Here is a 27,699-nt window from a genome sequence, read left to right on the forward strand (position 1 = left end):
AACATGAAAAGAACCGAATTGAACCGCCAAACTGTTTAAAAACGGTTTGACAACTCGGTTCAGGCTTGAGCCGAGCCGTTGCCCAACTCCTAGTAAGCCAGTGGTGATGGCTTCAAGCTCAGGGGTATATTTGGGAGTTTTGAAGAAAGTATATTTGGGGAATTTTGGGAAGTACAGAGAAAAGGAGGAGAAAGCTTAGGCACACAACCTCTCAGGGGGCATGGTGCGAATTATGCAAAACCCTGCCTGAGCCAATGGATGAATTGCTCGCGCCACAGACACATGAAGACACTGATTAAGCCTCTATTCTACCCTATCCACACAGAGGAGCTATGGCGGCCTCAGCTCTGTCTCTCTCTTCCCTCTCTCTCTCTGTCTCTTCCTCTTCCCCCTCCATCTCCTTATCCACTTCTTCATCCCTCTCCTTCCCTAAATCCTCTCTCTTCTCCACTCTCCCAACCCCCCTCTTCAGTAAACACAGCTGCAGCAACTTCAACTTCCATGTCAAAGCTTCTTCCAGCCCCTCTTTCCCATCTGAAGAGAAAGGAGGAGGAGTAGTGATGGAAGAGGAGGAGGAGGAAGAAGAGAGCCCGGAAGAGATCCGTCGAGCTTTTGAAGACCTATATGGTCCTGCATTCTCTCGCCTCTCGACAAAGAAGACGAACTCAGATGAGGATGGTTTTGGTGCCGCAAAGAGAGGTGCACGCGATCGGAACCAGAAAGATAACATGGAAGAGAAAGTAGTTCAGGTGAGACGAGTTACCAAGGTTGTGAAAGGAGGAAAACAACTCTCTTTTAGGGCTATTGTTGTTGTGGGCGATAAACAAGGTAGAGTCGGAGTCGGAGTTGGGAAAGCTAAAGAGGTCATTATCGCTGTCCAGAAGGCATCAACGGATGCACGCCGACACCTCATTACTGTGCCGATGACTAAGCAAAAGACATTCCCACATAGGTGACCAATTCTCCATTGTTTCTTTAAATCTTTTTTCTTTGTTATCTCTTGTTTTATTCGTGGTTTTCATTACTATCAATGTCATTGTTTCCATTGTTGTTGTTATTAATTTATTGTTACTATTATTATTCTGCTCCTTGTGTTGTGTATTGAATTAATCGATGTTGCACAAAGTGGAATAGATTTAGGATATCTAAAATATATATTTTGTACAAGCTTTTGAGGGAACCAATAAGATGGAATTGTGTTAAATCCAGTTATGGAAGAGGGGACATGTAGGTTAGGAACATGGTTGGGATGGGTGTTCAGAGCCTCGGTGATCATGGACAATGTGGCTGGTTAATTATATGAGATGCATTTGTGATCTGGTATTAAGTGATAAAAAAGAGCTGGGAGATTTGGTGAGGCAAGAAGAGCACAGGATAATTTGTAAGAGCTTTTGGGAAGCATAATTATGAAATAATACTGATTTGGTGTAGCTTAGTGTCATGCCTGTTGGGCTGGCAATTGTTTATTTGGGTGGACAGATGTCGATAGCACCAATGTTCAATTACATTTGTCAATGATCATCGAGAGAGCTCGTGAGGACCTATGTGGCCATTTCAAATATAAATGGGGGCACAAATCTCATTTGTGGTATAATGATTGCCACTCAAAAAAGAGCTAGGTGCAACCCCATGGGGCTGGAATAGCACTAGGTCATCACCCTCAGAAGACATTCACCTATAGGATCACCCTGTGTGTTTCTTTCTTTCCCATTCATGGTGTTTGTTTATCATCCTTGTTTATTGCATTGATGTGAGAAAATTCACATTCCTGGCTCTTATTTATTAACTCTGTGGCTGGGAGGTTAGACTGATGTATGTGACTCTATCCTCATCATGTTGCATGGACATGGGTTTGCTTTTGTATGATATCTTGTGTGCATGGTGAGATGTACCAGTTTCCCTCCCCATAATAATAATTCCATTTCATAATGCCTATTGCCATCAACGTTATGTCTGCTCCATAATAGTAATGCTGTTCCATATTAGGGTTTTCAAAATTAAGTCCAGGGCATGAAATATAATCGAATTGTATCCTAGAATGATGAACTGTGCTATATAGCTCAGGTCTGATTTTTGCAACCAGTTCCCATGAAAGCTAGATATGGGATATGAAGCTAGTGTTATTGTGCTTGTCAATAACATCATTAGACTATTAATGGTCTAAGATTCTCGAGGACACAAGATCATTTTTCAAGATTTACATCCTTAGGTAAAACATAAGGCACACTTACAGGGCAGTTTTCACAGCAGAAAAGAACCCTGAAAGGCATCAGAAAATGTGTAAAATGGCAAGTGAAAAGTAGTAGAAGTTGAACGAACTATTTAAATGGGATCAGACATCTGGAAATGCTACAACACCATGGATGAGCTAAAAGTTCTAAAGATCCCCTATCAGCTTTCAAAAAGTGATAAATGCGCAAGCATTTATGGAATATATCTCCTTTCAAACCATGTTTATATCCTGTCATGGTTGTGAAAACGAGTAAAAAAGAGGAGAAATGTGAAATCTTTATATGTTGATGACTAGAGAAGGAAATCGAAAATGCCATGATCCTAAAGATGATGTAAAAAGTTTGAAGAGCCCATTTGGGCTTCCAAACCAAATGTTTTCGGGATCAGTGTTGCTTTATTTTCTCCTTTCAATGGCTATTTTACATGTGAAGCAGTAAAACGTGCGAAATGAACGATAGAGTTCATACTCACATGTGGTTGGTTTAGTTCATTGACCTAAAACAGAGGCACATAGGTGTCTGAAGATGTTTTTTTTGGGGGGGGACATGGATGCTCCTTTCAAACGTGATTTATAATATCTATGAATATTTCAAAATATTAATGTCAATCAAGGTTAATGAAGATACAGTATTTTAACAACTTATAACGGAATGATGTCTTATACAGAGCTGAAGGCAAGTTTGGAGCAGCGAAAGTGATGCTACGTCCTGCAGCTATAGGTACTGGCGTGATTGCCGGTGGCTCTGTAAGGATAGTGTTGGAAATGGCAGGGGTTGTGAATGGAATGGGAAAAGAGTTGGGAAGCAAAAACCCGTTAAATAATGCTCGAGCTGTCATTGAGGCGATTTCGGGAATGAAACAATTCCGCGATGTTGCCGAGAAGAGAGGCATCCCCATGGAAGTGCTTTGGCAATGAACTTCCAAATTCTTCAAGGACACTAGTGTAGTTCAAATTGATCTCGAGTTTCTACCAAAAAAAATCATGTCTTCTTCTTTGACATGATAGGGTGTGGGAAGTTGGTTCCATTTGTATTGACCTTATCGTTGTATGTTCCTTTCTTTTTGCCAGTTTTATGAAAAGTGAGACCCAAACAAGCAGGACCGTGGAAAGCGGAATACCTAAAAATGTACTCTCTCTCTCTCTCTCTCTCTATCTCTATCTCTATCTCTACCTGTCACCAAGTGTTTTAGCATAAGAGGGCAATCTATTGTTTTTGAAGTCTTAATGGAAGGCGAAACGAGAAAACCGAATCAATATCTATTTGTTGTGCTGAATATGTTCACCCTATTGTAACATTAAAAATCATTTAAGAAGGCACATGCATACATTTATTGTTATGGTCTTTTATTTTTGTATTTTGAATGCTATAACAGTAGTGTCAATTTGCATGGTATCGTCCTTTGCACATTAGTGTCTTGTTTTCTTTTAGTTTACATAGCTTCATGTGGATATTACTTGATTGATTGTCTTGTTGCACATCATTGATGACATCTTCCTTGCAAAGATACATGCACCATTATGAAGAATATATGCAAGACTAATATTTGAAATTAACTTTGAATAGTGTGGTTATTAGGAACTTGGTCAATTTTTGTCAAGTGTTTAATGTTGAGATGCTCTGTCAATATTTGTTTGTGTTTGGTTCAGATTTCCTATGAGCAAAACCTTTAAAACATTTTATCATCACATTGATCGTTGAGTTGCATTTTAATGTTTGGCATTTTAGCAACCAAAGCTTGTTGAGAACCAACTATTAAATAAGACAATAGTATGTTTTTAGCAACCAAAGCTTGTTGAGGACCAACTTTTAAATAAGACGATAGTATGTTTGGTTGCAATTGTCAAGATAAAACATACAACTATGAAAGAGTAGACATAAGGTTTTTTCTAAGTATTTAGCATAAGGGTGTTGGTCCATGGCTCGATAATGAGTATTGTGTTAAGTTCACCCTTTCATATCGATTTAGTTTCTAACCATGCATGCTTATAGATTGGTGGCAAACAAATGGCATTGCAACGTTGAGATTGACTATTGAAATAGAAACAAAGGGGAGAGCTTACAACCTAACAATCGAGAAAATATCAAGGATGGATTATTCTTAAAGAGGAACGAATTTGGCATTGATGCATTTTCACCAATGGAATGCTAACGAAGGGAGAAAATCCTATGATTGGTAATTGAGTCATCTGATTGTTCATTTCACTTGTACTATTTTGTTGAAGGAGAAGTTCCTCATATACATCAGGGAACAAAATCAAAGGCCAAGGGAAAGAGAAAAGTGATGGTGATGATGATATTTTTATGTCCTCGGAGCGACATGGTGGTGAGGGTGCCACATTGCTTTCATAGAGAGAAAGAAAGAAAGATATATTAATGTCTTCTAAGGCCAAAATTTGGCCCATGAGACAATTGGTGTACAATAAAATAGGGTGTCTACCCAATCATTGAAATGCTAAGATGAGGGATTGGTGTTGCCATGGTAAACACATGAACGTGATGATATGAAACAAATAAATAGGTGTTGACTTTCCAATAGGTTGTGTGCCCTCTAGGTTTTAGCCTCATCATTTATTTGTTCCGTTGATTTGATCGCTTTCTAAACACTCTTCCTCATATATAAGTTGTAATGCATTGTGCCTTCCAAACCTTTAAGAATAAATGGATATAATACCCTTCAAGCAATAAAATGATAGCGAGATAATGTAAATACTTACATTTACTACTCCGACAACATCGGAGTGGAGAGCCATTGGTGACCCAATTCCAACAATTGGTGCCAAAAAAAAAATCCAACAATTGGCATCTTCTTCAAGTAGGGTTGCGGCTTAAGACATCAATAAACAAGCATTAGCACAACCTGCGACATCAACAAGCCAAGGCACAAGCCAAGACATTAACAAATAAGTGCTCGGACAATTTGCGACATTCATAAAAAAAAAAGGAGTTATTGCACATGAAGTGCGTTAATTGTCGCACAAAACACAATACTCTATAATTTTAGCAAGCATTATTATTTTCCGAAACAATGAAACGGCACATACGTGTTAAGTTATTCGAGGAATTTCTTTTGATAAATTTTTATGGGAAATGGTTGCTCATTTCTAAAAGAAACTCATATACATTCAATGATTCTAGGCATAACTCTCCCAATACAACCATTTTATATACATTATCAATAGTTAATGGATAGATCATGGTGCCAACTTCCACTTCGACAATATTGAATAAATATAGCACGATGGCAATTACACTTTATGCATTGCTTTTTAAGCTTTGGTCCATGCACTTGCATATCTCGTAGCTCAGAACCTATTACTCAATTTCTCTCACATATATTTGTAGATTTTGAAGTTTAATATTTTACATGGTTAGGATTGCAATCCTTATTGTATCCATGGAATAGGATATTTCGAGCCAACATGAGCGTGTTCTCTGTGTATATGAGTGTGCATTGGCGCAATTTACAATTAACTATGTGGATGTAACTTCAAGGTCCTAATTAGGCTATGATACTTCCAATGTCAATGGATTGACTGTTGAAAAGACAAGGTCATGGCCTCATTTGGACAATAAGAAGCCTAAGAGGGTTCTATTATATGGACATAGAGGTCAAGGGTTGCACCACCTCACATGTAGCTTTCACACATCATAAATCCTATCTCCTAAGTATTTGATTTGATTTGGGAAATGTAAGCCAACAATAGCTTTCGTTGACAATTTGCCACAAGGCATTCATACAAATCTTTGTTTAAATTTCATCATATTATCCATTGCCATGTGACAAGACCTACGATAAGTGGATAATTGAGTGATGTTGACCCATACTAGGTTGCAGATTTAGTCAAAAAGTAGAGAAGACACGATGAAGTTAGTATTTGACGGTGAAAAAAAATGATATCCTAGTGTGTTGAAAGCTACTTGATTGGATGGTTCAAATCTAGTCCGTCCCACCCACCCACAACATGTATTCTAATGACAAGAATGGAGTAATTTCAAAAATGTTATTGGAAAGAATGGTGTTAGTAATATCACATATTTGGTGAGACATTTTCCTCTTAAAAAACTTGAAGTGCATGAGTGTACGTCTTTATGCATTCCACAATATTGCATGCCACAAGTATCTAAACATTACATAAGATTTGGTGTGTGTTAAAAGAGCAAGAGAATAATGTGGAGTAAAATCAAGTAGACCTTGTATGTATTCCTAGGTCCATATCTAGACATAATACAATAGTGTGACGGTGACCGACAAACTTATAATGGTTCACTTACCCAAGTGCACTAATCTATGATTGCATGTGCTGTCAATATTAAAGTACATATGGCATGGTTTGATTGTGAGGCTTTGTGAGTCTTTATGAATCTAGTGGCATCTAATACGTTGGTAAATTAGACTTGATTTGTTGTTATTTGTGGAGCCAAACGAGGACAATAACATGATTTGATCAATGCCTTAGTTTCGCGTCACAAAGAGAGACTACACAAAAGGTTTCCTAGAAAAAGATGCCCTTCGTTGGTTAATGCAAACACACAACATTCAAAGACACTAAGATGCATCTTAGTTGTAGATCATTAGCCTCACCTAGGACTTGTCTCCTCCAATCGTGGAACTTTGAGGCTTATTTCACAAATGACAATGTCCTCTTTTATACACTTTCTCCTATGAACTCACCAATCACATATATTCTTCTTCTTGCTTGCTTATTGTTAGTTCATCTAGCTCTTGTAACACCCATATAAACCAAAATAGCTTGAAAGCTCAAAAACTTCCGTACGACATAGCTTGCCAAACTCTAGTTGACCAATTAGGCCTCAACAAGACATTGAACCTATCTCTGGTCTATTTGGTCCTATTAAACTATGGACATGCATAGGATTATAATATTAGAGTTGTGTCATGAACAAAATGCGATTTTGTGCATGCATACTCGTTAATATTAGGTTTATATCCAAATTGTGGGGTTTGACTAGGTGACCATCCAAACAAGCAAATAGACCTATTTATGATATAATCAACTCAATTATATAATTAGCAAGTATGCTTGTAGCATTGCAGTGAGTGCTAAGCAAGAAAGCTCTATATGAGGGATTCTGAATGTACTTAATTAAGCCTTGGTCTTTGTCCAATCATCCATACTCTAGTAGACAAGGTTTGTAAGTGGTATCTCATGAGCCGATGAACCTATATGAGTCATCTGAACTAGCAAGGTGAGGGAATAAAGCGGGGTTTGAAACGTGTACATTGGTTACAAACACATGTGGGCTGACGTTGTGGATGCAAGATGGCGAGAATGGCCCGTGTTGGGTGGCCGACCACATACATACATGCATACCTTACATACATAGATACATAGATACATAGATACATCCATCCATACATCCATTGATCCATACATACATGATACATTATACATACATACATACACACACACACATACATAAACACATACATACATACATACATAACTACATACATTACATACATGGTGGCCTGCCTAGATCTAAAGTAAGCTTTAAGGGCTCTTGGCTTGTATGAAATGAACCCCATCAAAACAAGTCTTCTCCTTCTCCTTTGCTCTTTCTCACACTACCTCAATCTCCTGCCCAGTCCGTCCTCCCCAGAAAGAAGCTATGGATGATCAGGGTTCCCTATGTTGGACAGAATTAGGAGTTCCCATTGTCTGATATAGATTTAGGGTTGGGTCCTCTTCGTTGGAGAGATTCAGGGGTTTCCTGTGCAGCACAAAGAAACTAGGGACTCCTGTGCTAGAGATAGAGAGAGGGCTAAGGTTTTCTGTGTTTGAGAGAGAATTAGGGTCTTACGTGTTGGATTGAGTAATGCTTTCCTGAGAATTAGATTTCCTGCATATTTGACAGAGGATTAGGTTTTCCTGTGGATTTCACAGAGAATTAGGCGTTTCAGGTGGGAGACAAAATCAGAGTTTTATGAATTTGAGACAAATTTTAGCCATTGTATTGAATTAGAGACTGGATTAGGGTTTCTTATGAATTTGAGACAAGATTGGGGTTTCTAATGAATCTAACTGGGAATTAGGGGTTTCTAACAAACATGAGATAGTAATAAGACTCTCCAAAGAATTCAGATGGGGACTGATTACTACAATGTTCTCAAAGTGAGTCGGAGCGTTTCTGAAGAAGACCTACGGAAAGCTTACCGACGGTTAGCTATGAAATGGCATCCTGACAAGAACCCAGATAACAAGAAAGAAGCCGAAGCTAAATTTAAGAAGATCTCTGAAGCTTATGAGGTATTTTTCTCTGTCGTCATATAGCACTGTAGAATATTTCTGAATCTTATGAGATATTTCCCTCTATATGTACTCTCTCTGCCTATCTTTTTTTAATAAAATTTACGAAGAATTATGAGGCTTAAGGGGTATTTTCTCTATTCTCTTTCTCTCTATTGTATCGATATATCGTTATCTTATATTCTCCACTATCATCATACGTTTTCCTTCTGTTTTTGTACCTCCAACACTTGTTGCAAAAATGTTAAATTTATCCCTGGTTAGGGGGGAGATCTGCAGAAGTCTCACTTTAAATTTCATTTTCTTAAGAAAGATCTAAGATTTCATGGGATTAAATTTATCCACCTTAATCAAACATGTCACATTACATCATTGTGCAGGTCGTATGTCTGGTTAATGTTTATATATACATGTATATAACATGTTATCAATAAGGCCTGTTTAATCTTAATAAGTCTGTTAGATCTAATTCATGTATCAATAAAACAAATGATTCATGAGTTTCATTAGTGATTTTCATAGGAATTAGATCTAACAGACTTCATAAGATTAAGCTGGCCATATTGATAACATGTTACTCTATATGGATTAAAATCATATCATACCTTTAGTCCATGGATGGCCATTGTTTCTTTTCATAAGAAAGAGATCTAACAGATTTCATTAAACTAAAGTTGCCCCATCTTGAGACCATACCACATTGCATGGTGATATGGTTCATATCATACAAATGATTCATGAATGCCATTATAATAAAGAGATTTAGGCAGGACTTTCCCCACCTTGATAGCATGCTACATTACATGAAGATATGGGTCATGTGACTGTATGATATGTATCAGCTGTTGGAACTATATGATACAACTTCTTCATGAGTACCATTGCTGCTTTCGCAAGACAGAGATCTAACAGATTTCTTTTGGTTAAGCTTTTTTTCATCTTTCATAACATGCTACATTTCATAGTGATATGGGTCATGCTATCTACATGCTATTAGGATCACATTGTACAAATGATTCATGGTGTCAATAATGATGCACTGGTATTTCAATCAATATTGTCGATTGTGATCAAACCTAGCAATGATATTTTCGGCATATTAGAAAATCATTGTATACAGCTCTATGATTTCTACAAGCATCTCATACTATATCATGCATTTGATGTGTGATGAATTGTAAACATCTTCAATCATAACTCGTTGATTGTTAGAAATATGAATTTTACATGTCATTAGCATTATATCATACAAATGTTTCAAGACTCATTGTGCATATCAGAGCATTACAAGAGTGCATTTTGCATAGCTTGATTCACATCTCATTGATTATGCCAGAACTTAATAATAATATGTTGGCTATCTTTATTCATATCATCCATTGTGACAGAGCATACCAATGATGCGTTGGGCATACTAGAGGATAACAATGATGCATTGAGCATACTAGAACATAACTATGATGCATTGGGCATACGAACATACTAGAACAAAAAATGAGACATTGGGTGTTTCAATTCCTATATTTGATTGTGTAAGAAGCTCTCAATTCTCATTCCTAAACTAAGCATATGCCTTTCTATTTTTCAGGTTTTGAGCGATCCAGAGAAACGCTCAGTGTATGATAGGTTTGGTGAAGAAGGCTTAAAAGATATGGCAATAGGTGGCAATGGTGGAGGGAATTCAAATGGGAATGCCTCTAAATCTTCACACAAGTTCAATCCAAGAAAAGCAGAGGATCTTTTCTCAGAAATGTTTGGTTCCAGTCCATTTACTAACATGAATAGTACTTCTTTTAGCCGATCTAAGAGTGCACGAGCTCCTTTGAGTGAAGAATTTCACAACAACTTTGCTGAAGGAAGCACCAGTGGCCTCAGAAAAGCACCACCTCATGAGATGAAGCTTCCTTGCACCCTAGAGGAGCTTTATAATGGAGCTGTACGGAAAATGAAAATATCACGGAATGTATTGAATGCCGAAGGGTTAGTACATGGTCACTCATAACTCATTTAATTGGAGAATGATAATGGTTTTGTGATAATTATCTTGTTGACATTCTGATAGGAGCTTGCAGTAAATGGGTGACCCGTCAGTGTGAACATAGAAAATTGATATTTAAGCATTGATAATTTGTGCTGTCTCATTGATTCGTTTTTTGCATATATCTTGTAAGTTGTGGAAAACACAAAAGATATATGAAAATCGAATTGATGGCACAAGATATACACAAAATGTAACCTAAAGATGCACTTATGAAATGGTGTTCACACTGGCTGATCATTCATTTACTAGTTTGTTCTCCACACCTCATCTTGTGTGATGCCCTCATTTTGCATATATATCCTGTGTGACCACAGGTGTATATGCAAAATGAGGAGATCACACAACATTTGTATGAAATGATGTAGTGAGCCCTATAGACGTTCACTTTCAAACAAGATTATGTAATGTGTGGTCACACAAGCTGCATGCAAAATGAGGGGATCATATACGATATTAATAAAATGAAGTAGTGTACCCTATTTATATATTCACTTACAAGCCAAGTACCAGTGTTTACTACTGGTGTCTGTGGACATAATTTATGATTTGACAGTAGTTATCTTGTACTATACATTTCACCAGCTCATTTTACAGATATCTTGTACTATATACATACAATATGAGGTAGTGAGCTTATTTATGGATCCTTACTATGTTATTTTGCTTAGATGACCACTTTATCACCTAAATTTGCATGTATTACTTCATATCACCTCCAATTTTGTTCTATATATATCTTGTACAGTTGAAGTACAAAATGAAGGTAGTGAGTTCTATTCATACAGATGCGGGCTTATGAAGTGGTCATATTCGCACTTACTGGTTGCTTAAGTAACATATGTTTTATGCACAAGTGATTAGATTCTATGTAATTTACGTTATGATGCCTTTGTTCACAGGAAGACAAACATGATCGAAGAACTACTTAGCATAAATGTGAAGCCAGGCTGGAAGAAGGGTACAAAAGTGACATTTCCTGAGAAAGGAAATGAACAGCCAGGTCTCATCCCTGCCGATTTGATCTTTGTGATTGATGAAAAACCACATGAGGTTTTTAAAAGAGATGGAAATGACCTTGTGATGCATAAAAAGATATCTCTTGCCGATGCTTTGGGTGGTCTCACATTATCTGTCCCTTTGCTCGATGGAAGAACACTTAGTGTTCCATTGGTAACCGAAATCATCTATCCGGGATTTGAGAAGGTCATCTCAAAAGAAGGAATGCCGATTGCAAAAGAGCATGGGAAGAAAGGGAAGCTTAGGATCAAATTTGACGTCAAATTTCCTTCTCGGCTATCTGTGGAACAACGTTCTAGCATCAAGAAAATCTTGAATGGCAATCTTACTACTAATAATAATGCTGATGAATAAAGTTTCACCATGTAAGAATCTTAATAGTAATGCCTTATCAGAAAGAATGATGGTTGGGCATGCTGATTAGTGGTAATGTGCGCTGGGTATGTGTATGTGGTTTTGGTGCATGAGTTGAAGCACTTGGGGCCATAAAAAATACAGACTGGGCCATCTTTACCATAATGTTTGTATAATGTACATGTTCTTTGAGATATGAAATGAATGAAATGTGACACTAATGACTCCAAAAGACATTGATCATCTGAGACATGGTGCATGGGCTAGAACATAGAGAAAAGTGTATTGGTCACTGTTACAAATTGAAGCAACCCATTATCCTCCAGAAAGAGACTTACTCTACTAGAGGCTAGAACGCATAGCTTACTCGCCATATTCTTATGACAATGTATAACTTGGCAGAATCTAGTATTAACTATTGGATTGCCTTTAGGAATTGGTAACGGTTCGGTTTAGCCTAACTGGTTTGGGGTTTTAAACCTGAATCAAACTGATCCCTAAACCAGTTTAGGCTAAACTGGTTCCAAACCGGTTTGGGACTAAACTGCACTAGGTCAAATTACAACTAATATAAAGCTTCATAATTACCTTGAACTTCTTTTGTGCTGTAGAAGAAAATCTAATTACTATTCCAATTTTAGCCTCTGCCTCAGAGATTTTTGTTTCAAAAAAGTGTGCTCCAAAGTTCCTGTTTCTCTACCTATCATTGCCTCTGCACCTGTAACATCCAAAACCAAACAAAATCTAAGCAGAGATACCAATAAAATCTCGACATATTTCATTTCATTCATATATTTAATTGAAAATCAGTCCATCAGTCCACATCTTCAGAAAATTATAAATGTAGGATGGTCACAAGACTTTGTAAACACCTGGATTCCATCTAAATATGTTGTATACACCAATGCTATATTGATACATAAGAGCCAGGCTATGACAATGGTGGCAAATATAATGCCAACTTAGAGAAAAACAATGAGAAAACATAAAAAGAGAAAAACAAGACATATGTCTCTTAGTTTATGAAAAAGGAGAAATATATCAATGTCAACTATTCCAAAAATACAAGTCATCAATTGTTCAAGTCGGTTTGTATTCCAAAAAAAGTCACTTGTCCAAAGTACAAATATTCAATAACATCATAGTCTACCATCATCTCTTCTAAATTGATTTCTAAACAAATATATGCATCATTAATATCTTCAGGAACCAGAATATTTACACTATCAAGTAGATCTAACCAAGATCGCATGCACATCTCTGCCTTGAAAGTGCATGAATACAACTGTTGCCTATCTTCAAAGTTATCACGAGCTTCGGAGTTGGCTTCCCCTAAAGGCACCGATGAAGCTGGAATTGGCAAATAATCGCATGCCATTTTGTACATCATTGGAAAAGTGGATCTGCTTTAGATCATCAAAAAAGATAATATCAAAATGTGTTTATTAATTACCAACAATAACGACAAATTTGTTTAATACAACATGATGCAATATAGCTTGAAACTTGTTGGTAAACCATCAATGTAGAGGGTCTACGGTAGTCTTCACTCTAGGAAGCTTCAAGAAATCATCAATTTCTGATTGGGCTGATGATTCATGAGATTTCTCATTGTTGATACCCCAAAATTCTAAATATTCAAACTGAGATCCTTCACATGCACCTTCGGATAGAGAATCTTTGACATTAGGATCATAATATTGGGTTGTTAATACACTTTACACCAATTCTATATCTAGCTCTCACTCAATTGGATTGGCTGGTTTTGGAACTCTACATCCTAACAGAAGACACTATTAGTAAGAAAGAAAGAGTAAAAATGGGAAATTTTCAATTAAAAAACATTACCAAGGGTCAACAAGCATTGTGATTTGAGATGGAATAGATTTCAGGGATTCTTTGTACTTGATTAGATATTGTAAGCATTTGATGCTAGCCTCCTGTTGCACTTGAAGTTCTCGAAGGGTGAATCAACCGAGGTCATATCCATAGAAATATATTTATTACAATGTGATAGATTATAATAAGTTGTTGAATGCAAGCACTACTATTGAGAGGGTAGGGTACTTTGACCCACTCACATAATTACAAATTTTAGCGGGCACATGCAACCATTGTTCCATACTTTGTATATGACTCCACTCTTCTTTGGAGAGTGTATAGTCAACAAACTCATAAGCAATGCCCTTGTCACTTGTGATACAAATCAAGACATCTCTTAACTTTGGGGATTGTTGATAAATTATTAGAGTTGAATTCCATCTAGTAATGCAATCTAGACATGGTAGTTCTTGCTCCCCATTCTCATGCATGGTTTTTGAATATTTTTTAAATATAGCTCTACTCACTTTAGTTGTGCGTATAGAATGTAATGTCTTCCTTAAGTTCATAGTAGAAGGAGTAATAACTTCTAATGTAGACTTTACACCAAACTGATATCTATGCACCATGCATCTTAACATATGTGATGATTGTAAAATGTCTTGTCCAAATGACTAAGTAATAGCTTAGCTAATTCTTTTGATGCAACTAGAGATTCACTAGCACCATAAGAAGTTATAGGTAGAAGACGTGAAGAGATACTAAATGATTTTAGGCACAAGAATAAAGTTTTTCCAACACTTTTTTCTACCCCATCTCTCAGAAAGACATCTAGAAAGTCTAAAAGCACATTGGTCGGCTTACTAGACTCCAAAGAGACCCAATGTAAAGTCATGGGATATAATAAATGCTTGGTAATAGAACTTGTAGATGTAGAGCTTGACCATAACAAGTAACAATAAGCACATCGACGTTTAGATGCATCTCCATGTGGTTGTGACATACTATTAATATTATGCTTATCTAATAAATGCTTGGCAATAGAACCCGTAGACATAGAGAATGACCATAACGAGTGACAATAAGCACATCGACGATAAGATGCATCTCCGTCCTTAATGGAGAGCATGTGTTGCTCGGTCCATGAATTTTTTTCTTGCCTTTGTTTTGAATCTAGGGACTAATACTAATATAGCGTAACTCCACGACAACAAAGTACAATAAGATGTGATTGCATGTGTCTATCGCAATATGTTAGGTTTACCCGACCGCCATTATATTCAAATTCGCTATTATTCACTTGGATGTGAGGGCCTCTACTACGCATATGGTTCAACGTTCATCATAAGCAAATCATCAACGATCATCTCAAACTATGATTCACATTCCATTTCTTTACCAATTTGCATGCACAACTAGAAGAGTTAAGGATAATCAAACCAAGGATTATCAAACGAGTCACTGCTTCAGGAAAACTTATCAATAGCTCATAGTTTCAGCAAATGATTCCTTTATATTTCCAAAGCTATGAAATTGATAGGATGTATTGCCTTGATACTGGAATTATGCATTAATATGCATGAGTTTGTGATTATTTGATATAAATCTTAGATAGCATAGCCAAATACTTAGAACATGGTAATGTTATGCTGCCATCTAGGTCACCCTTTTGTCAATGTTTCATCCTATCAAAGCTTGAGTTCTTTAGAACAATACAGGATGATTTTGTCATTAGGAAACTCACGGTTGATCATTGGCTATTCAACTTAAGTGGAATAGGCAATAAATTTTCCATTACTACCCTGGGCAAAGTTCTTCTGCTATATGTACAAGGAAAGGTTATTACTACAAATTTTTCACTGAATAGCCGGAGCCAAGAACAATTGTGTATACAAACACAATCAATTTTCCGGATGAAATTAAAGCCCTGAATTAATCATATTAATTTCATGGCATGTATACAGCAAAGCGATTCATGAAAGCATTTGTTTACCAGGAGAGACAAATGCATGTCTCACATCCATTACATATAGAATAATCAGTAGTGTAAACTGAAGAATAATTCAATACACTCTGAAAAATCCATTACAACAAAAATAATTCAGGAAAAGACAACTCAAATCTCGCCAATTGACTAATAGTAGTTTCATTGAATTAATCAAACTCGATATTGATAATAACATAGCTGGATTTCCATTACTCGTTTAACAAAACCATAACTCAGTATCAGCAACATAACAAACTACTGTTTGAATTAACAAAACTCAGTATCAACATAACAAATACATAATCTGCAAGTTGTGTATGCTGATAACATAATTCAAAGCCTGCGACCCCTTCTGCCACCCTTCCTTCTGGTGCTATCAGTTGGAATAGGAGTAACATCCTCTGTACCAAAACCAAAATTATTAAAGATCACCTAAAGGTTCAGAAGTGGAAAATGATCACATAATGACAGGAAGAGATAATCAAACATTTCATATGCATATCATAGAATCAATCGAAGTTCTCAAATCAAAAGCGAGATATCAGTACACACTGAAGCATACAATAGCATTTGATGTAGAAGCAATCAAAACACTTTCAACTAACCAATTCGTCCAATTCGCATTCCTGAACGTGCAAGGGCTCGAAGAGCAGACTGAGCACCAGGTCCAGGTGTTTTGGTCTTGTTGCCACCAGTGGCACGAAGCTTAATGTGAAGAGCAGTTATCCCCAGCTCCTGAAAGAACAATTTTTTTTCTTTAGAATGTAATGCATAGGGTGCAATCAATTCGGGCAATGTGCTCTAGTAACATGTTTAAGGGTAAGCTTGTCTGTAAAGTGTAGCGAAGCCATATTACATGTTTAGAGGTATCAACCTCTTATTTTCTTTTGGTTTGCCAATGCTTCGGGGTAATATGCTAGTAACATGTTTAGGGGTTATATGCTCTAGCAGCATGTTTGGGGGGTCATAATGCAATAACAATATCAAAACAGACTATTTATCAAGGGGTAGTGCCAAATTTAGGATCCTACATCAATATAAGAACCACTATATCAAGCCAAATGTAAAGCTTAGAAAAGGCTAGCTGGAGGCTAACTTATGTAGAGTTCAACTAGGGGGAGAGTATGAAGGCAAATTTTGACATTAGAAATGACGACTCCTGGCTACATAATTCAATGTTAACATAGGGAGTAAATGGGAAGGTATGAATATACTATATTAGTGCCATATATGGAATCATGAAAGATATTAGAGAGAACCTAAATAGAACTAGTAGGCATGTGAAAGGAAACAAGACAGCAGAAATGCCATATTTTGACATTAACAAATGCCAATTCAAAGGCCTAAATCATTCATTAACCAAAGGGCTTGAATGTGAAGGGATAAGCATGTCTCTGCCAATAACATATCTGCCACTCGAAAATATCAATTCAAGGCTAAAAAAGATAAACTAATGCAAAGGGATAAGCATATTTACATGAAAGCCACATTTGACAATATAAAACACAAATTCAAGGCTAAATATTCAAATTTAAACTAGGACTAAACATTAACAGATAACATATTTATACCAATGCCCCATTTTCTATTAACAACGAGGAATTTAAGATCAAATCACTAAAATTTAAACTACAGAGGAGTTGTGAATGGATATACTTTCGTCCAAAGGAAATGTAAGGTGGTAAGCATCATGTCTATAACGAGTAGCAATGCCACATTACACACTAGAAACAACAAATTCAAAGTGAAACTAACAAAGTACGTGAAAGGTATAAACACTTATATATCAACTAGAAAGCAAGTGTGAAGAGATCAGCATGCTTATATCAATCAATGTTACACAAGACATTACAAATAGTGAATGTATACACCAACCTTCAAAGGAAGTGTAAGGTGGTAAGCATGTCTATAAAGTGTGGCGATGCCACATTACACACTAGAAACAACAAATTCAAAGTGAAACTAGCAAGTATATGGGAAGGTATAAAGATTTCTATATCAACTAGAAATCAAGTGTGAAGAGATAAGATAAGCATGCCTATATCAATCAATGTTAAACTAGACATTACAAAAAGATTGTGTGAAGAGAACAATCACCTTACACCTTTGAGCCACATCCTGAGCAGCAAGCATAGCAGCATAGGGAGAAGACTCATCTCTATCAGCTTTTACTTTCATGCCCCCTGATAGAATACCATTTTCAATGATAAAAAATTTCAGCACAAAATGCAGCTCTTAGAATGTAAGATGAGCAGTTACCTGTAACACGAGCCAGAGTTTCCTTCCCAGAAAGATCAGTGACGTGCTGGAAAACATTTTTTGAAAAGAGTTCCATTGAGGACTTTATAATGCACAAGTATGAACAGAAAAATGCAGACAACTGACTACAAAAGAATTTAGCGAAACACATGTTGATCATACAAACTAGAACGACTGATAAAAATGCAAAGGATAGAGATAGAGTTTTCCATGACGAAGGTTTAACCAAAGGAGAAATATACTGAAAAGAGTAAGACAAAACATCTGGAAGAAGTTTAGCCATGACAACATATGTTATAAATGTTTGAACAAGGCGAACTTACAGAAAACATTTACGAAGATCTAGCAATAACTACATATCTATATGTAAGGAAGGCCAAGCAAAAATTGCAGAGAAAAAATTGACTAAGATTTACCTATGACAACCGAAATAGATTTTCTTTTTAAAGAGAAAGATAATGGATTCAGATCCACTTTACACATAGCAATGGAACCCGACCATATAACCAAAAAGAAGAAAACATTGAATAAAACTAATCCAGATGATATCAAGTACGAACTAGGATAACATACAAACATTCAGATTCAGAAAGAGATAAAAACACATCTAGATGGCATAAGATAGAACAAGAAGGCAGGGAAATCACACTAGGAAAAATCAAACCAGATCATGGAGGAACAGGAAAAGAAGTTCAGAAAGCAGATTCAGAGGTATTTTAGACATACATACCACAAATGTATCGTTGAAGGACGCGAAAATATGAGCGACTCCAAAGACATGTTCACCTTCACGAGCACCTGGACCACTCAAGGTCACCGTCTCCTCCTTCACTTCTTTCGTTTTCCTCTTCCCAGACTATGAAAATAGACAGAGGAAGTAAAGACGAGAGGTTTAATTTTAAATAATGGAGGAAAAAAACAAGGTATATGGCGACATCATAACAGGTAAGAAAAATGGACTTTTAGGTTCGACAAAACTAACAGAAAGGAAGAGACGATGCGATTTTATTACTAGAAAACATACGTAAAAAACAAGTACAAGACACTAGAGAGCATTACTAAATACAGATACGATGAGATTTAAGTTTCAGAAAACGGACAAAGATGAAGAAAATAATGCAATTAAGGTTACAGAAAGCAGAGAGAAGAGAAGAAGAGATTCAGGTTTCAAGAAAAATAATAATTTCAAACCCGGTGTACGTAGCGCTCATGGCATAGCACGACGGAATATAGAGAAACACGAAAGCAACAAAAAACAGTGAGGTTGGAGGTGTAAATCTTACCACGGTGCAGATCGTGGGAAAGCAGAAAATGAAGAAGTGTTTAGGGATTCAGAAAGTGTTTAGGGTTTAGGGATTCAGAAAGTGTTTAGGGTTTAGGGTTTCAGAACGTGTTTAGTGTTTAAGGGGGGGGAGAGGACAGAAGACAGCGAGTGAGGAGAAGCAAAGCTTACCATGATGTAGACTCCGATGGTTCGAGCAGCTCGAGCTCACGGCCGACAGACAGACAGACAGACAGACAAAGATCCTGCAAAACCCTAATTTTCTTAGGCGTTTCCGCTTGAAGAGTGGGTTTGATTGGTTAACAATTTGCTTCGGTCTTTTGGAGCCCTAACATTCGGCTGGTTTGGGTGGGGGACGAAGTATGGTTTAAGTTTGGTTTGGTTGCTTGCTTTGGGGACAAAATTTCCCCCGAGCCTCCGAGGTTCGGGACACGTTTACTTTTACATCCCCCCATCGAGTCTCGGGGCGTGGCTCTCGCTCGCCCGTCGCCGAGCCTCGGAGGTTCGGAACACATTTTCTTTTTACTTCCCTCCTCCTAGTCTCGCGTGTATGTTGTAGGCTCCGAGGGCTCGGGGAATCCAGTTCTCTCGCTTGCTCATCGCCGAACCTCAGAGGTTCGGCATAAGTTTTCTTTTACTTCTCCCCGCTGGGTCTCGCAGCCTAGCTCTTCATCACCCGTCGCCAAACTTCATAGGTTCGGGACACGTTTTCTTTTACTTTTCCCCGTTGAGTCTCAGAGCATGGCTCTCGCTCGCCCATCACCGATCCTTGAAGGTTCGGGACACATTGTGTTTTACTATCTCCCCCTTTCTTCATCTACATTTACATGATTGATTTGGGAAGAACTTGACTGCTCAATGTTATTTCCCTAGAAATTGAGAGAACCCAAGTTTGATCCTCGTCGTGGCCTAGGCCATGTCTCATAGACTACAATTAAACTCTTGTGGATATTGAAAAGGATATCTATTTATCTATCATTGTGTCTGGAAAAGATTCCGTTCAAATCATAGAAAGCCCATATAATGTGGCACTTGGGATCACATTTATACATCTTGTTGAGAATCAAGCTCAACCTAGTCTAGTGTGTGAACACACCTTTTGAGAATCTATGAGCACTCAAAGGTCAACGGTCACCACTACTTTCCACACATTAACTATGTGTTATAGAATCATATTCTATGACACATAACTAATGAGTTTCTACATTCCCCAAGGTTCTAGAGAGAGTGTGCATTTTAGTGAGAGAATGCAGAGAGGGTGACCTTATATATGTAAAGCACCCTCCTCCTACTTTGTAAAGTGTCGGTTAATCTCCTCTGTAATTTTCATTTTGTTGTTGTTCTCCACTTCCTAATACATACATCTTCTTGAGTATTTCATTTTTCCTATCTATCTATCTTGTGTTTCTCTCCTCTCCTCTCCTCTCCTCTTTACACACACACACACAACACAAATCCTTAATCTATTCTATTGCATAAAATCACACTCGATTCTTTACATGGTATCAAAGCAATTTGGTAGCTCGATCTAGCCCATCCTCGTGTGTTGTGTCTACTGTGATGATTCAAGAAAATCTACCTCATCGTTATCGTAGTGTCCCTACATAGCTCTTGTCCAAGAGAGAAGAAGAAGGAAGAAATATACATCGACCACCATGAATACTCAAATGGGCAGCTCTCTTCCCACCAAGAAGTTGGACCGAAACAACTTTGCATCTTGGGAGTACAAAATGCACCAATACCTTGTCGATCAAGGTTATTGGAGCTACATCAAAGGAGCACAAGAACATAAACCTGACCCAGCAGATCCCGAATACTCAACATGGGAGCAAGACGCAAGTCGAGTGATGTATTGCTTGGCGACATGTGTCCATGACCACATGCTTGGCTACATTCAGGAAGCCAAGATGCTGAAAGAAGTTTGGGAGAGTCTCAAGAAGATATTCGCCGCGAATACAACGACACGAAAACTTCAACTCCGCTAAGAGTTTAACAATATCCAACAAAGGGATATGTCCATCACAAGCTACACTTTGAAGATCAAGGAGCTTTGTGACTCACTCGGCTCAATAAGCGTCAACGTGGTGGATGATGAGATGGTGCAAATATGCCTAGGCGGCCTCACACCATGGTTCAACGCGATGAGAACCGTCATCCTAGCAAGGGAAAATCCTCCCTCTTTCTTTAATCTTCAATCAAATTCAATGGTATTGGTTGAAGAAGACCATGTTCGAACCAAGAGCAATACCTCGGAAGGTCACATTCTCTACGCACACTCGGATGGAGGAAGAGGACCCAATCGAGCAAGAGAGAGGCTAATTCGGCCAAGGACGAGGTCCGGCCTATGAAAGCAACTCAACTTCGGCAAGAAAACGAAAACAACCAAAGACCATTAAGAAGAAAGGGGAGCTTCCATGCCAGTTCAAGTTGACAAAACAACTCAATCGAATGCGGATATTGGGGTAAAATCGGCCACCATGAAGAAGAGTGCCGAAAGAAGAAGCGTAAGTCGGCTTCCACAAGCCGACAACTCACCAATTACGCGACCAACTCCGAATATGACGACCATGGCGGAATGTTCGTGATGAGAGATAGAGTAACCTTTATGTCAGCTTCTACTTCGACTAGTGCCTCCAGTCCGGAAGATATATGGTTCGTTGACTCCAGTGCCTCGAACCATATGACGTCTCATCAAGAATGGTTCTAAGACCTTTGAGAGTCGGATTGACCCAGCTATGTTGAGATACCACTCATCCGATTCAACACATTGGCAATGTCCCATTCGACAAAGAAGGCAACTTAAACATACATTAAGAATGTATTGCATGTACCAACTATCATGAAGAATTTGGTCTCAGTTGGCCAAATTGTGGAGCAAGGGATGCAAATTCGTTTCAACCATGCAAGTTGCTTCATTGAGAAAGAGGGTCGACTCATCGCTCGTAGACGAAGAGAGGACCGAATGTTCATTCTCGATTCACACGAGATGAAATCAGCTAGGTTTGCAAAAGGCACGAAAGCCGATACAGACATAGTCTAGCTATCACACAAAAGAATCAACCCACATCAATCTCAACAAACTCAAGGCAATGCAATAAAAAGGAGTCGTCATCGGGCTCCTGACCTTCAAAGAGAAAGAGATTGAAGGTGTATTTGAAGCTTGCCAATTTGGCAAACAACATCGATACCCATTTCCAAAAAAGAGGAACATAAGCAAAGGGCTTTTGGATGTAATTATTCTGATGTATGGGGACTGGCTCAAACAACTACATTTGACGGATGCCGATATTACGTGACCTTCATCGACGACTACTCCAGGCACATTTGGATCTATCCAATGCGTCACAAGAATGAAGTGTTCATACACTTCCAAAAGTTTAAATGCGAAGTCGAAAAGGAAACCAGCTTACATGTCTGGTGCCTTTGATTAGACGGAGGAAAAGAGTATTTCTCCAATGAAATTTCAGCCTTCCTTCGCAAAGAAGGAATTCGGCGAGAATTTTCGTGTCGACATACACCACAACAAAATAGAGTAGTCAAACGAAAGAACTGGCACATCCTCGAAGTAGCAAGGGCCATGCTAAACGAGAAGCACATGCCAAAGTCATATTGGGGGGAAGCAACATGCACAACCGTCTACCTAATGAACCGGTGTACGACATCCTGTGTGCATGAGATTACCCCTCACAAGAAGTACTATGGAAAGAAACCGGATCTATCCCATGTAAGGATATTTGGATCAATTGCATACGTGCACATTCCCGATGAGAAGCGGTAGAAGCTAGATCCCAAGTCGGAGACGTGTATCCTCGTAGGATATTCACTGGAGCAAAATGGGTACAAATGCTTCAACCCCTCTACTTTGAAGGTTCGCATATGTCGGGACATAGTCTTTGACGAATTGTCATCTTGGTACAAACTTGAGCCGACTCAACCCAAACCATTTCAAGTCGACCTTGATGACATAGAGGACAATGATCAACTTAGGTCAATACATGAGGAGAATTCGACCTCAACCAGATTGAGCGGACCTCAAGAGCCTCTGAGCGACCGAAGCACGTATCAGCTGAGTCCGAAGATGGACAAAGGGAAGTCCAAAATGCAGAGTATGAAGATGATCAATCTAACTGTTGAGAATCAAACTCAACTTCCCATAGATAGGTTTCACACTAGCTCATGGACATTCCAGGCTAGTTTTGTAAATAGTAGTAAGGGCGCTTGCCCTAGCTTAGTTGGTATATAAACCAACTCATTGTAACTTAGTTAATGATGGATGTATGTTGTTTCGTTAACATAATATACGTTTTTGGCTATCTCTCTCTCTCTCTCTCTCTCTCTCTCTCTCTCTGTGTGTGCTGTTGCACATACACACACCTACGTTCACCTTCCGCTGCATTGCAATCACCATAGACTCCATTTCCTAACATGGTATTAGAGCGTGTGATTGCTTGATCAAGCATTTTCGACTGTGTTGTGCTGCACGACGACGATTAATAGAACCGGCCCATCGACAAAGAGGAAATCACCATGAATACTCAAATGGGAAGCGCTCTTCCTACCGAGAAGCTCGACAGAACGAACTTTGCATCTTGGGAATACAAGATGCATCAATATCTTGTCGGACAAGGCTACTGGAGCTACATCAAAGGAGCTCACGAATCACACCCCAACCCAACACACACCGACTATCCCTCTTGGGAGCAGGCCGCAAGCCGCTGTTGTATTGTCTAGCATCATGCGTTCATGATCATATGGCTACATTTGAGAGGCAAAAAAGCCGAAGCAGGCGCGGGAAAATCTCAAAAAGATTTTTGCAGCCAACACGGTGTCGTGTTACTACGCTTTCGCGTGTGAAACGAGATGGGACCGCGGGGGCCCTGAACCAAGGAACGTGAGAGAGAGAAAAAGAGAGACTGTTGAAACATAGAGAAAGAGAGAGAGACAAACAGAAGATTTGATTATAATGCCAAACGATTACAACCGGCAAGCCGGCGACAAACCCAGCTCGGGGTTCCACGCACACACACAGATGTCACACGCCAAACACAGAAACGCGAAGGGAGAGCCTCTACTGGAAGCGCACGGGCTGTCCACGAAACAGAGGCAACGATCTCCAAAACCCGTAGAGAACGACAATCGAAGGAGGAGAGAGAGAGCTCGGTACACAACCCGATAGCACTTCGTCCTCGCTAACGCCTGATAACCTATTCTTCCTTCTCTTATTTCTTATATAGGTCGTTGGGGAGAGACCCCTCTCCTTCAGTCACAATCACCTTCCTTTTTCTCTGTCCCTTTGGACAGAGATACGCATTGATTTCCTAATAAATATGTCACACCTAGTATATGCACATCAGCCGCCCTACACATAATTATGTACAAGTTATCAATTCACACGCCCACACATGGAAGGGCCGGTTTGTGCACGGTTTCTCTCGTTTCCTCCTAGGGACGGTTTTCTCCACGACATCCACCCCCACCAAACTGCACGTCCACCGGTATGCACAAGATACAACACTGGTCGGAGAAAACCGGCCCGCCTTCACCCGTCGTTGCTCGGATCCTCGTATGTTTCGAGCCGGTCGTCGTCGTCGGTGGCGCGGTCCGGGTCTGGCTCACCTTCTTGCCGTTTCTTGAATACCTTGACCCTTTTTCCTGCCAATGGCACCACCATCCGTGTCCAGTCGAGCTCCTCGAGATGATACGTGCCGTTGTCAATCGCCCTTGTTATCGTATAGGGCATGAACCACGTCCTCGCAAACTTACGCACCGTCTTGTGCTGATTGTTGAGGCTACTGTCGTACACCAACACCCAATCACCTTCCTCAATCCTCCTCGGCCTCAGTCGGTGAACACGGTCGAACCGACCTTTGTTCTTTTCTCGTGCTGCGCGTAGCCTTTCCTTCACCCGCTCCACGTCTTCCGGTCTTTGTTCGAGTTGCCGGATCCTTGCTGCCAGTAACTCTTCCCGGCTCATCTCGTCCTTCCAGTCCAGCGAGGCCCACGAAGCGATCGTCTTCTCTGTCGGCATGATTGGCTTCTACCCGTACATCAGCTCCGCTGGCATGAACCCCGTCACCGAAATGTGCGTAGTCTGATCCACCCATAGTGCGTAAGGAAGGAGTCGCGGTCAACTCCCGACTTGTCCTTCACATGCACGTACTAATGCCTTCACAATAGGCCCGTGGTCGCGTTCCACTTTCCCGTTTGCCTCCGAATTGTACGCCGTGGTGAGGGAGAGTTTGACCCCCAATTGGTCAAACAACTCCTCAACTTCCCGCGCGTCTAGCTCCCCCCGATCCGCTACGATCTTCCCAACGCACCCGTACCGGCATATCACATCTTCTATTAGAAACCGGCACACGACCGCGGTCGTCTTGTTCTGTAGTGCGCAACCTTCCACTTGATTCGTCAGGTCCTCTCGGGCCAGCACCAGATACCGCATCTGTCCTACCCCCATTGGCATAGTCACTAAATCCACCATCCATTTGAAGTGGACGGTTGGTGGGTAGGTTGGATGAAGCTCGTCTCGATGTCGGACTGTAGAGTGCAGCTGGCAACTGTCACAAGTCATCACAAAATGATGCATGTCTCGGTACAGCCCCGATCACCAATACTTGCCCTTGAGCTTCTCGAACGTAGCCCACGTCCCGCGGTGCCCTGCCCAAGGACTGTCGTGACACGCCATAAGCAATGCTTTCTGCTCGTCTTCCCTCACCACTACGCGGAGTGGGGTGCCACTACGCTTCTTTGGATGCCTCCATATGTGCCCTCCTCATAGGAAGAATCGGTACGCCTTCTTCTGCACCCAGTTGGCCTCTTCTCTAGTCCACGCCGTGTTCGGCGTCATTGTTCGTAGGAACCTTCCTATTTGGAGCCACTCCCTGTCGTATCCGCTCTTGTCGAACTTGTTAAGCGCCGGAGTGCTCCTCACCCTAGTTGCCACGTTAGCTGACCCGAAGAAGTCCTCATCGACTTCTTCGTCATCCGAAACCATGCCGTCCTCGTCGTTGAACCGCGCCCTTGAAAGCATATCGGCCATGGCATTATCCCTTCCGGAGATGTGCCGTATCTCCGGGTTCAGGGACTTGATGTACGCGATCCACCTGAGCATTGCCAGGTCCGGAGTCGCGCATCCGGAAACCATACCCAGAATCGGTAGGTAGTCCGTCTCAATGATCACTTCCGTCCCGATTAGATAGTCCTTGTCAGCCTTGATTGCCGAAACGATACCCCACAACTCGCGCTTAATTTGGGCGTATCCTTGTTGCCACTCGCTCAATACCTTTGCCCCGAACCGGATCGGGAACCGTACGCCGTCCTTGTCTTCCTGATTGATCACCCACCCAATCCCGGTTGGGCTCGTGTCCACCGTCACGTAAATGGGGACTTCCTTGCCGTAAACCGCTTTCCGGAGAGCCGGTGCCGTAGTGAGCGCCTCCTTCAGTCTCCGGACCGACTCCGTGTGCTCCGTCCTCCATTCGAACCGGCGCCCTTTCTTCAATAACCCGTAAAGTGGTTCCGCGACATGCGCGTAGTGCGGAATCCAGATGTGATAGAACGCACATGCCCCTAGGAACCTTCGGACCTCCGTAACCGACCCACAATCATCCTTCATCGCAGAGATGGCTTCTACCTTCGCCGGGGATGGCTTCCGGCCGTAAGACCCGCACGGGTGCCCGACTACTAGGATCTCTGGCTGTCTGAAGGTTGACTTTTCCCCGGAGAAGGTGAGTGCGCGCTCTCGAGTCTTTGTAGCACCTTCTCGCAGTCGCGGATATGGTCCGTCATGAACTTCTGGCAACTGTCCGGCTCGACTGACTCATCCTTGTCCTCCACCGGACATCCTTTGATTGGGATGTCGTCCAGAAACGACATGTTGATGTCTAGGATGCAGTCCCTCAACACCTTGTTCATCGCATTCACCATGTGCGCCACCGAGTTCGTCCCCCCTTGCGGTAGGGTACACATCCGAACTAGGCCGAGAGGAGTCCGCATCGTCGTGATATCCCTGCTCTCTACGACTAGTTGGAACTGATCGTACCCCGAGTATAGATCCCCGACCGAGTAGATCGACCTCCCTACGAAGGCCTCCGCGAACTCATCGATGGTCGGTCCGATACCTGCGTTTCGAATGGTCACCTTGTTGACTGGCTGCAGGTCCTCTATGAAGCGTAGTGTGCCGTTCTTCTTTGGCATGGTAAACCACCGATTCGAATATGGGGCACTCGATGGTTCGAGGATGCCCATCTCTACCTTCTGTTTTAGCAGCCCCATCAGATCTGGAATGTGAGCTCTAGGCACCGGAATCGGTTTGAGATTCCACGGTACATGCGGTACCGTGAAGATCACCATTGGTTCTACGATTGTCGGGTCTACGCACCCGATCTCCTCCGGCAAGAATGCGAAGGCTTTCCCATGCCTTCTGAGCATTCTTC

At 40.3% G+C, this 27,699-nt stretch overlaps 3 protein-coding genes and 2 long non-coding RNA genes across 5 annotated transcripts; 3 read left to right on the top strand and 2 right to left on the bottom strand.

Annotated features, from left to right (window-relative positions):
* Window positions 1-286: 286 nt before the first annotated feature.
* On the top strand, window positions 287-3,566 carry EMB3113 (Ribosomal protein S5 family protein). The gene is made up of 2 exons (XM_087335845.1): window positions 287-952; window positions 2,899-3,566. The coding sequence occupies exons 1-2, from the start codon at window positions 333-335 to the stop codon at window positions 3,146-3,148; spliced, it is 870 nt and encodes a 289-aa protein (XP_087191971.1). The 5' UTR covers window positions 287-332; the 3' UTR covers window positions 3,149-3,566.
* A 4,187-nt stretch (window positions 3,567-7,753) lies between these two features.
* On the top strand, window positions 7,754-12,149 carry LOC147850930 (uncharacterized). The gene is made up of 3 exons (XM_087335609.1): window positions 7,754-8,503; window positions 10,092-10,483; window positions 11,444-12,149. The coding sequence occupies exons 1-3, from the start codon at window positions 8,339-8,341 to the stop codon at window positions 11,913-11,915; spliced, it is 1,029 nt and encodes a 342-aa protein (XP_087191735.1). The 5' UTR covers window positions 7,754-8,338; the 3' UTR covers window positions 11,916-12,149.
* Window positions 12,150-13,042: 893 nt separating this feature from the next.
* Window positions 13,043-13,908, bottom strand: LOC147850931 (uncharacterized). Its single transcript, XR_015531621.1, has 3 exons — window positions 13,764-13,908; window positions 13,422-13,688; window positions 13,043-13,318 (listed from the first exon to the last, which is right to left on the bottom strand). It is a non-coding gene; the product is annotated as an uncharacterized LOC147850931 (long non-coding RNA).
* A 1,951-nt stretch (window positions 13,909-15,859) lies between these two features.
* On the bottom strand, window positions 15,860-19,588 carry LOC147850932 (small ribosomal subunit protein uS11y). The gene is made up of 6 exons (XM_087335834.1): window positions 19,436-19,588; window positions 18,713-18,838; window positions 17,983-18,028; window positions 17,821-17,906; window positions 16,329-16,458; window positions 15,860-16,124 (listed from the first exon to the last, which is right to left on the bottom strand). Exons 1-6 carry the CDS (start codon window positions 19,436-19,438, stop codon window positions 16,057-16,059), a joined length of 459 nt encoding a protein of 152 aa, XP_087191960.1. The 5' UTR covers window positions 19,439-19,588; the 3' UTR covers window positions 15,860-16,056.
* Window positions 18,859-19,517, top strand: LOC147850933 (uncharacterized). Its single transcript, XR_015531618.1, has 2 exons — window positions 18,859-19,346; window positions 19,405-19,517. It is a non-coding gene; the product is annotated as an uncharacterized LOC147850933 (long non-coding RNA).
* Window positions 19,589-27,699: the final 8,111 nt, after the last annotated feature.

The sequence above is a fragment of the Azolla caroliniana genome, unplaced genomic scaffold (genome assembly GCF_043228905.1).
Source record: "Azolla caroliniana isolate FFs.n. ecotype wild unplaced genomic scaffold, voAzoCaro1.0.p SCAF_20, whole genome shotgun sequence".
NCBI classification, from domain to species: Eukaryota; Viridiplantae; Streptophyta; class Polypodiopsida; order Salviniales; family Salviniaceae; genus Azolla; species Azolla caroliniana.

Bases quoted from the DNA above. Each gene is read 5' to 3' on its own strand.
- EMB3113 (XM_087335845.1), top strand. From the start codon at position 333: ATGGCGGCCTCAGCTCTGTCTCTCTCTTCCCTCTCTCTCTCTGTCTCT. The intron at 953-2,898 runs GTGACCAATTCT...TGTCTTATACAG, and splicing joins CAAAAGACATTCCCACATAG to AGCTGAAGGCAAGTTTGGAG.
- LOC147850932 (XM_087335834.1), bottom strand. The intron at 17,907-17,982 runs GTAACTGCTCAT...GTATTCTATCAG, and splicing joins AACTCTGGCTCGTGTTACAG to GGGGCATGAAAGTAAAAGCT. The intron at 16,125-16,328 runs GTTAGTTGAAAG...GTTTTGGTACAG, and splicing joins AATGCGAATTGGACGAATTG to AGGATGTTACTCCTATTCCA.
- LOC147850930 (XM_087335609.1), top strand. From the start codon at position 8,339: ATGGGGACTGATTACTACAATGTTCTCAAAGTGAGTCGGAGCGTTTCT. The intron at 8,504-10,091 runs GTATTTTTCTCT...TCTATTTTTCAG, and splicing joins AGATCTCTGAAGCTTATGAG to GTTTTGAGCGATCCAGAGAA. The intron at 10,484-11,443 runs GTTAGTACATGG...CTTTGTTCACAG, and splicing joins AATGTATTGAATGCCGAAGG to GAAGACAAACATGATCGAAG.